The sequence below is a fragment of the Bison bison genome, unplaced genomic scaffold (assembly GCF_000754665.1).
Source record: "Bison bison bison isolate TAMUID 2011002044 unplaced genomic scaffold, Bison_UMD1.0 scf7180017864525, whole genome shotgun sequence".
NCBI classification, from domain to species: domain Eukaryota; kingdom Metazoa; phylum Chordata; class Mammalia; order Artiodactyla; family Bovidae; genus Bison; species Bison bison.
Window position 1 is genome coordinate 1,762,112 of NW_011495076.1, and position 10,596 is coordinate 1,772,707.

At 41.1% G+C, this 10,596-nt stretch overlaps 1 protein-coding gene across 1 annotated transcript in view; it reads right to left on the reverse strand.

Annotated features, from left to right (window-relative positions):
• DPY19L2 (dpy-19-like 2 (C. elegans)) overlaps positions 1 to 9,085 on the reverse strand; it is a 92,281-nt gene extending 83,196 nt beyond the window's left edge. The window contains exons 1-3 of the mRNA XM_010831143.1: positions 8,559 to 9,085; positions 5,220 to 5,244; positions 3,286 to 3,373 (exon numbers count right to left, since the gene is read on the reverse strand). Of these exons, the coding sequence (XP_010829445.1) occupies positions 3,286 to 3,373; positions 5,220 to 5,244; positions 8,559 to 8,940 (495 nt within the window). The 5' untranslated portion in view covers positions 8,941 to 9,085. The remainder of the gene's footprint in view (positions 1 to 3,285; positions 3,374 to 5,219; positions 5,245 to 8,558) is intronic.
• Positions 9,086 to 10,596: the final 1,511 nt, after the last annotated feature.

The following is a 10,596-nucleotide window of genomic DNA, read 5'->3' on the forward strand; positions in this document are numbered from 1 at the left end:
CAAGAGGCAGGTCAGGTGGTCTGGTATTCCCATCTCTTTCAGAATTTTCCACAGTTTATTGTGATCCACACAGTCAAAGGTTTTGGCATAGTCAATAAAGCAGAAATAGATCTTTTCCTGGAACTCTCTTGCTTTTTCGATGATCCAGCAGATGTTGGCAATTTGATCTCTGGTTCCTCTGCATTTTCTAAAACCAGCTTGAACATCTGGAAGTTCACAGTTCACGTATTGTTGAAGCCTGGCTTGGAGAATTTTGAGCATTACTTTACTAGCATGTGAGATGAGTGCAATTGTGCAGTAGTTTGAGCATTCTTTGGCCATTGCCTTTCTTAGGGATTGGAATGAAAACTGACCTTTTCCAGTCCTGTGGCCACTGCTGAGTTTTCCAAATTTGCTGGCATATTGAGTCCAGCACTTTTCACAGCATCATCTTTCAGGATTTGAAATAGCTCAACTGGAATTCCATCATCTCCACTAGCTTTGTTCGTAGTGATGCTTTCTAAGGCCCACTTGACTTCAAAGTCCAGGATGTCTGGCTCTAGGTGAGTATCACACCATCGTGATTATCTGGGTCATGAAGATCTTTTTTGTACAGTTCTTCTGTGTATTCTTGCCACCTCTTCTTAATATCTTCTGCTTCTGTTAGGTCCATACCATTTCTGGCCTTTATCGAGCCCATCTTTGCATGAAATGTTCCCTTGGTATCTCTGATTTTCTTGAAGAGATCTCTAGTCTTTCCCATTCTGTTGTTTTCCTCTATTTCTATGCACTGATCGCTGAGGAAGGCTTTCTTATCTCTCCTTGCTATTCTTTGGAACTCTGCATTCAGATGCTTATATCTTTCCTTTTCTCCTTTGCTTTTCGCTTCTCTTTCCACAGCTATTTGTAAGACCTCCTCAGACAGCCATTTGCTTTTTTACATTTCTTTTCCATGGGGATGGTCTTAATCCCTGTCTCCTGTACAATGTCACAAACCTCCATCCATAGTTTATCAGGCACTCTTATCTATCAGATCTAGGCTCTTAAATCTATTTCTCACTTCCACTGTATAATCATAAGGGATTTGATTTAGGTCATACTTGAATGGTCTAGTGGTTTTCCTGACTGTCTTCAATTTCAGTCTGAAATTGGCAATAAGGAGTTCATGATCTGAGCCAGTCAGCTCCTGGTCTTGTTTTTGCTGACTGTATAGAGCTTATCCATCTTTGGCTGCAAAGAATATAATCAATCTGATTTCTGTGTTGACCATCTGGTGAGGTCCATGTGTAGAGTCTTCTCTTGTGTTGTTGGAAGAGGGTGTTTGCTATGACCAGTGCGTTCTCTTGGCAAAACTCTATTAGCCTTTGCCCTGCTTTATTCTGTATTCCAAGGCCAAATTTGCCTGTTACCCCAGGTGTTTCTTGACTTCCTACTTTTGCATTCCAGTCCCCTATAATGAAAAGGACATCTTTTTTGGGTGTTAGTTCTAAAATGTCTTGTAGGTCTGCATAGAGCCGTTCAACTTCAGTTTCTTCAGTGTTACTGGTTGGGGCACAGGCTTGGATTACTGTGATATTGAGTGGTTTGCCTTGGAAATGAACAGAGATAATTCTGTCGTTTTTAAGATTGCATCCAAGTACTGCATTTCAGACTATTCTGTTGACCATGATGGCTACTCCATTTCTTCTAAGGGATTCCCGCCCACAGTCGTAGATATAATGGTCATCTGAGTTAAATTCACCCATTCCAGTCCATTTTAGTTTGCTGATTCCTACAATGTCGATGTTCACTCTTGCCATCTCCTGTTTGACCACTACCAATTTGCCTTGATTCATGGACCTAACATTTCAGGTTCCTATGCAATATTGCTCTTTACAGTTTGGACCTTGCTTCTATCACCAGTCACATCCACAACTGAGTATTGTTTTTGGTTTGGCTCCATCCCTTCATTCTTTCTGGAGTTATTTCTCCACTGATCTCCAGTAGCATATTGGGCACCTACCGACCGGGGGAGTTCCTCTTTCAGAGTCCTATCATTTTGCTTTGACATTCTAGCAATTGATCTTTACTATCTTATAAAGAAGTCTGCCTGTAGGAAAGGAAGAGAATGTGACAAAAGAATCCTGAAACACTTTTCTGTGGTATATATTTTATTTTTTAGATTCCATATATCAAAATAAGTGGTAAAATAGAAGGGAATAGCTGGATCATATTTTTAGTTTTTTCAGAAGCTTGTACACTGTTTTCCACAGTGGCTGCACCAATTTACATTCCCATCAACAGGGTAGGAGAGTGTCCTTTCTTCCAAATTTCATCAACATTTGTCATTTGTAGACATTGCAATGGTAGCCATTCTGACTGTGGTGAGGTGGTATCTCATTGTGGTTTTGACTTGCACTTCCCTAACAATTTGTGATGTTGAGCATCTTTTCATGTGCCTGTTAGCCACCTGTATGTTTTCTTCAGAAAAAGTTTATTCACGTCTTCTGTCAATTTTTCAAAAATTTTTTATATTGAGTTGTATGAACTGTTTATGTATTTTGGATATTAACCAGTTATCAGTCACAGCATTTACAAGTATTTTCTCCCATCCAGTAGATTGTCTTTTAGTTTTGAGAATGGTTTCTTCAGCTCCCCCAAAGCTTTTAGGTTTTACTAGGCTCTATTTATTTATTTCTGCTTTTATTTATTTTGCCTTAGGAGACAGATCCAAAAATAAATACTGCTGCAATTTATGTCAAACCGTGTTCTGCCTATGTTCTCTTCTGGGAGATTTATGGTTTCAGGTCTTACATATAGGTCTTTAATCCATTTTGACTGTACTCTTGCTTACAAAGTGAGGACTAAAACACTTTTTATTTAAATAATAAACCTATAGGCCAGATTTCAAAAACAAACCTATGGTTACCAAAGGGGAAATGTGGGTGAAGGACAGGGAGAGATAAATTAGGAGCTTGGGATTAACATACACACATTACTATATATAAAATAGATAACCAACAAGGACTTATTATATAGTACAGAGAACTCTATTCAATATTCTGTAATAATCTACAGAAGTAAAGAATCCGAAAAAGAATGAATATATGTATATTTATAACTGAATCAGTTTGCTATACATCTGAAACACAACATTGTAAGTCAACTATATCCTAATAAAATTCTTTTTAAAAACAGCAAAAATAAAATAAACCTAAAATAGTGTGAGAAACAGTACAATTCACCAAAATTCATTTCAGATCCTAATATATTTGCACCTTACTATTCTTAAATTACAAATGAATTCATTAGAAGAAAGAACCTAACCATTTCAGTGCGAAAAGTCATCTCCCGTTCTAAGGCTGAGAGGTGAGAAAAATGACGATCATTTTCAAAAAGTGTTATCAAATGTACCCTAGAAGAAAAATAACATGTTTCAAAAACAGGGCTAAACTATTATAAACAAAGTATAAAAACCATAAGAAGAACAAAGAATAAATTTTTACAATAAATATTGAGATAACTTTATAGTTTTCAATTTGTAAATTTTTAGGGATTTATAATCCAGCACTATAACACAGATAATTGTGTATTTCCCCTTCCTGGATCACTGCCTTGTCATGGTGAAGGGGCTGGCATAACTCAATGAAGGTATAAGCCATGCTGTGTAGGGTCACCCAAGATGGATGGATCATAGTGGAGAGTTCTGACAAAACATGATCCACTGGAGCAGGGAGGCCTGGCAAGCATGGGGTCGCAAAGAGTCAGGCATGACTGGGAGACTGAACAACAACAATTGTTGATCTAAAACTCTTGTAGATTTCTCCATCATTCTTCCCATCCCAGGAATCTAAATCAGAACTGAGGCATGCTTTTGTTTATCTGTTATGTTTTACAAGTGTTTCTAATGTACCAGGTTTGGGAAATATCTCTTAACTGTTGAAAAGATTTAGAATATAATTTTAAATAAAATTATTTTAGGTTAAATAAATTTTTTAGTAAGTAGAACACTACATAAAGTGCCAAAGAAAACAGGACTGTACTTAAAGATATTTTATCAGTACAACTAAAATAAATAAATAAATAAACCCAGCTGTAGGTACTGAAATAGGAGCATAATTGACAAGTAAAATTGTAGTGAGCAATTATACTATCCTTAATTATACAGTAGATGCTTTCCAATGAAGTAGAAAATAAAACAAAATTCCATATGGCAACCGTGTCTTCCACTCACCTTCATTTATACTTAGGACATATACCAGGGTATCACAAGCTGTAGGAAATGTTTCTTAACATTACAGTCTTAGTTCTATTAACAACATCGAGATCTCCCTGCAGAATAATGGTCAGAAAAGCACTGTCCCAATAGGACGTGGGGTAGATCCCATTCTTCCCAAGAGCAGAAATCCTTGAGCTCAGGTAGAAATGAAGATATGTCAGAGGAAAATTATTTTACATATACTTTTTACAAATATATCATTTATGTAAAATAATGTGTATGTGTATGCACACTGAAAGGCTCATTTAATTCTGTATTACCATTACAGGGTGTTTATCTTCATTTCTACCTGATTTCCAATTGACAGGTGCTACTAAAACTTTACACAAACCCTAAGTTTATGTCACTGCCACCGCCGCTGCTGCTGCTGCTGCTAAGTCGCTTCAGTCATGTCCAACTCTGTGCGACCCCATAGATGGCAGCCCACCAGACTCCTCTGTCCCTGGGATTCTCCAGGCAAGAACACTGGAGTGGGTTGCCATTTCCTTCTCCAATGCATGCATACATGCTAAGTTGCTTCAATCATGCCCAACTCTGTTCGACCCCATGGACACCAGCCCACCAAGCTCCTCTGTCCACGGGATTCTCTAGGTAAGAATACTGGAGTGGGTTCCCATTTCCTTCTCCCTTATGTCACTAACAACTCTCAATTGCTAGAAAATGAGGAAGTTTTTTACATGAAATAAACATGAAAACCACACTACAAAAGCTAGATATTTAGGAAATACAGTGGTGAACCTTTTGGTAAAGCAAAAATATTTTAATTCATAAATTACTATTCCCATAATGCATTCATTTATAAATGTTTCACACATGAGGTTTTTAAAAGTTTTATACACACACACATATACATATGTTAACTGGTACACATATAGATATTCTATATACATAGCAAGCAGTTAATTTTTTATATATACAAACAGTGATGGTAATTTTTATAATCCAAATGTTTTTATTTATATCAAAATGAAACTAATCTTACCAGTGCAAAATTGCCACAAAGGCAGCTGGAAAAAGAAAAAAAAAAGGAAAAAGTCATTAACAGTTGCCTTTAAAATGACTACTTAATAACTTTTAAAACAAACACTGTAATGTTGGAATCTTCCAATCATGCTTCTCCAGCTCTTTTTCATATTCTCACCATCCTGAGCTCAGTCCTACCACTCCTCAACATTTCTCAGATGTCTAGTTTTATGTCACAATCAGCAAACTATGGTCTATGATCTGTCTGGTCTATTTTGTCTGCAAGCTAAAATGGTTGTTAATTTTTTTAAGGGTTGTAAAAAATAGGAAAGAAGAATAAATAACAAAGACTGTATGTGGCCTGAAGTTTAAAATTTTTACTACTTGGGTCTTTATAGAAAAAGTATATACTCACTACATATGTTAACTTTCCATCTAATACATGGTAATACTATGAACCACTTAAACATTAAACCTATACCTTCCCTCTCAACTCTGATAAGGTTTCATTAACTCTAAGATGGACAATGTCCTACTCAACTATATTTGTATCCTCTTTCTTATTCTCAAGGCAATTACTCTTAAAAATAATACTTAAGAAAAAATAAAATATCCTACTAAGTCCATCTAGCTTTCCAAAATCTTCAAAATATTAGTGTCTCTCACCCACTCCCCTTAACCCACATTCCCTACCCAACAAAATTGTAAGGTGTAATGATGTCAATACTGTAAATGCAAAGAAGGGCTTATCACAGCTCCTTCTAAAGTTGTGATTAAAAGCCTATCTCCTGTATCCTGCCTCTGTCAACTTCACCTCTGAAAGTGACCCAACCTTGTACCTTACTGACACAAAGACCATTTGATGCAAGCACTCTCAACATCTTATATCCATTTCAACATTTCTCTATATAGTGAGCTTTGCTTCTCTGTTCTCTACCATCTCACAACAGGAAGTATCTCTTCTCTTTTCTACTGATAGCTTCTCAAATTCATGCCTTTATCTCCATCCTTCCCAATTATTCCAAGACTGCACCATCAAGTATTCACTCTCTTCGAACCTCAATCTCACCCTCTCTCCTCGATCGTTCTCCTTCAGCCTTTCATATTCCCAGGCCTTAAAATACTTCTCTTGATATAGTAGACCTTCCAACTACAAAATATTCTCTTCTCCATCCCCTGCCATGTCTGACAAGATAATCAGCCAACTTCTTTAAAGTTCCTATAACTCTTAAATGACCAATGACCCTTCAGTTATCAACATCAACAGTCTCTTTCAATTCTCCTGCTTTTCAACCTCTCTGTAGAATTTCACCAGATTCTTAGATTTCTTTCTCTATCAAGACCCATCATACCAACCTACCAATTCATCCATTTTCTGACCATTTTGTTTTTATATGCTTCTCTGTTTTTTATTTTTCTCTTCTCTCTTAAAACTAAGTATGTAGGGGTTTTCCCAAGTATCTTTACTTTGCTCTCTTTTCTATCTTGGAAATCTCACTCAATGTCAATGTTTCAACTCACTTCTACATGAATAATTCCCAAATCTACAATCCTCATGCCTGACCAAATGTTCTCTCTTCCTCTCATCACATTCCTTTCCTCTTCTACCTCATCACATTCCTTTCCTCTTCTACCTTATCACCTACCCAGGTCCTCTCAACATGTTTCCATCAACTTTCACCTCTGACTTCTCTTCTCCATTCCTACTGTCGCTACCCTCATTAAGACCACTGCTGCCTGGGGCTTCCCTGGTCCAGTGGTTAAGAGTCCACTCTGCAATGCAGGGATACCGGTTTGATCCCTGGTCCCAGAGGATCCCACATGCCACCGCAGAGCAACTAAGCCTGAGCACCGTAACTATGAGCCTGTGCTCTAGAGCCCGGAAGCTGCAGCTACTGAGCCCACATGTAGCAACTACCGAAGCCTTGGTGCCTAAAGCCTGTGCTCCCCGACAAGAGAAGCCAGTGCACCCCAACTAGAAAAAGTCCACATGCAGCAACAAAGACATTAACGCCAAAAAATAATAATAATAACATTAAAAAGACCATTATTGTCTGGATTTTAGCATTCAACTGTTTTTTTCTACCTCAGTCCGTATCCAGTCCATTTTACACACTGCTGTCAAATCAATCTCTCTGAAGCACACTTCTGATCCTATCACTCTATTTAAGTCATTCAATGTCAATATCAAGAACATACTAAATGTCACAAAATTGTTCACTTTAAAAATGGTTAATTTTATGTTATGTGCATTTCACCTCATTTAAAAAAAATTATTTTCCTAAAGAAAAGAACCCATCAGTGCCATCCTACTGAATGAAGTTCAAATGCCTTAAATGTAGACTTGAATTAGACTCCCCACGGCTGGTCCCAACCAATTTTTTGAACACTCTACGTTCTCTTTTGGACCCTTACTTTTATTTCATATTTTCTTACTTCCATGGCTCTGATTATGCTGTTCTATAGGCTTCTAATACTTGTTGTTTGCTCCACACATCCAAATATTACCCTTTTTTGGTCCCAATTAAAATCCCACATTTCCCGTAACTAGACATCTGACAAAATCTAAATATGAACCCCCATTATTTCTCAAGTATTGTCTACATGCTCCAAATGTGGAGATCCATTCTACTTTAATATCAGCAATCAACTTACGATGGAAAAGAAACCACAACTTACATTAGGAGATATCTATCTGTGTTTCAATATATAACAGCAGCCAGTCTGAGCAAGGACTAGGCTCAAAATTGCTCTTAATGAAAAAGCAAAATTTACATCTTCAAAAATTAGGAATGCAAATAAAGAAAAATCTTTCAAGGGCTTAAATAAGAAGGCAATTTAGGCATCAAGCTCCTCAGCAAGATGAAAGTAAATAGATACCAACATGGGGAAATATATTGCCTAATTTGATCCTATTTCCCCTGTGAAAGATTCTCAACTCATTAAAACCAACATATTATTTTGCTTCATTCAAGGTGCAGAAAAATATAAAGTCTGACCTCCCCCTCCCCCAAAGCTACCCTATCATTTTCACTAGGGATAAATGGCTGCCTCAAGATGACATTTTGTTGGTGACACGTAAAGTTATCACTGTGCCTGCAAACCTTTGAAAATGTTTTAAAAGAAGAACTAAGAGGGCTCGGAATTTTTGTCAGCAATTTTCCAGATACTGGAACTCGCCATTATTGCTGCCAGACTTGCTTGTTAAACTGATATTCAAGATTCATGGAAACCACGTCCAACCCTAGGATCAAGAGGGTACACGGGTCTCTCCATTGTGAGCCTAGTCGCCCGGGAGTGCTGGTGCCGGAGCTGTCGGGGCTCCTGCAAGGGGCTTTCCTCGGTCGGTTCCGCTCACCTATGCCGAAGGCCCCCTTGCCCGAGACCTGACGTCTTTGCAATAGTTGCGCTTTGTCCGAGAGCTGCTCCAGCAAAGAGCTGAGAAACGGAAAGCGGTCGTTCAGAAGATCGGTCCTTCTAACCATCTCCACTGGCACGCAATTCTGCGTTTTCAAGTTTCGGATCCTCTGCGGCGAATACTTCCGGGCGCCCCTTGTCAGGTTCCCCCTGCGTGTGCGCAAAGGCAGCTCCGGCCTTTTCACCTCCTCCTTCGGCTCCTTCTCCAACTCCCGCTCCCCAGATCCTGTGGCCCGGCGCCGCCGCCTAGACTGAGTGGAGCGGAGAAAGTGCGATGGCTCTGAAGCCGCACCTCTGAGCTTACTCCTCGTTTGCCCGACCATTTTCTCATAGTCCCCGTTCGGATGGGGCTGGTACTCTCTCCGGCGCCGGCCCGGCCTAGTCAGGCGAGGTCCGCAAGATGCCTGGCTCGGCTCACATTCTCAACGACTCGCCGCAGCGCCGTTGCAGGCTGCCCGGTCGTCAAGGCGACCGCGAAACAAAACCCAGGCTGCCTGGCGCCGCTCGTGCGCCGCTCACGCGCGCAGCCCCACGTGCGCTTATCCTGCGCACCCTGCCACGTGCACCTCCCACGCGTTCAGCCCCAGGTGCGCTTATCCAAAGCACCACGCGCAACCTCCCACGTGCGCTACCACGCCTGCAGCCCCACGTGCGCAGGTCCTTAGCACCGCCCCTCGCAGACCCTCCCACGTGCGCCCCCACGTGTCCATTCTGTAGTGAGCTGACTGCTCGGCGCTCCAAGCACGTCTCCACGCGCGTTTCCCAGCGCATCTTCTCACCTGCGCGGCTCAGCTGTCATACCTTGCTAGCGAACAAGACTGAAGAACTTTCTTCGTTTTAATTCCTTTCTTCGGGTTTAGCCTTAGCTTTGTTTTTGCCAAAAGGTTGTCTGTTTCAAGGTTATTAACAAAAAAGGAGATCTCAATTTTAAAAAGTAACAGTAGGGGGGGAAAAAAAGCGAGGAAAGGAAGCGAGAGCCTGTGACGCGCCTGGCACTTATTAGGAGCGTCTCTCCTCGCCCCTTTGGAACACTTGGCTGGTATGGGACACCTAGAGTTCATCTCCTACACCGAGGCAGTGGCCCGACGCTGCAGGCAGCAGTTGACAGAGCTGGCATGAACCCGGTGAGTCTAACCGCACAGCCTCAGGTTGAATGCGAATTCAGAGTTGTCCCCTTTGAGGACAGAGTTTATCCATCTATTCTGAAGTGAAATTGTGTCCCAAACCAGGTTGCTCAGAATTCCTCGGCAGTTGAGCGCGGAGCAGTGCTCAGCACTCTCCCCTTTCTGAACCAGAAACCACCGGGGACCACATAAAAGGAGAAACCCACAGTCACTGCAGAGCCATACGCGATGCCACAGCGACTGGCAAAGATGCACAGGGACCGTGGCGCTTGTCATGTCCTCTGCTCCCGGCCCTGCGGCCAGAGCCCACACCGCCTCACGTCCCATCTGTTTCCCGACGGATCCAACTCCCTAAAACCCCTTTCCCCCATCTGGTCTAGACGCCCTGCGGCTAGGTTAATTTCCCAGATGCCACACCGCTCAGAAATGCTTAGGACTCCCATTAGCCCATAAATAAAAGTTAAACTCCTTGGCTTGTTTATTGGTACCTTTAGTAGCCTGCCCCATCTACCTATTCAACTTCAATTTCCCACGTCCCCGGACATAGATCTTCCTCTCCAGTCATTCCAAGTGAGGTCTTCAATGTGACTCTGTTAGTTAACTATCCCTTTACTCATACCCTAAAGCCCTCTTGAGTTCTCATCCGTTTTTGCCTACCTCTTTCAGTTTTGTTTCTTTCCAAGCCCCACCCGGTTTCTCCAGCCCAGGTTAATTTCCCTATTCTGCAGGTCTAAACCGGCAATGGCACCCCGCTCCAGTACTCTTGCCTGGAAAATCCCATGGACCGAGGATCCTGGTAGGCTGCAGTCCATGGGGTCGCTAAGAGTCGGACACGACTGAGCGACTTCACTTTCA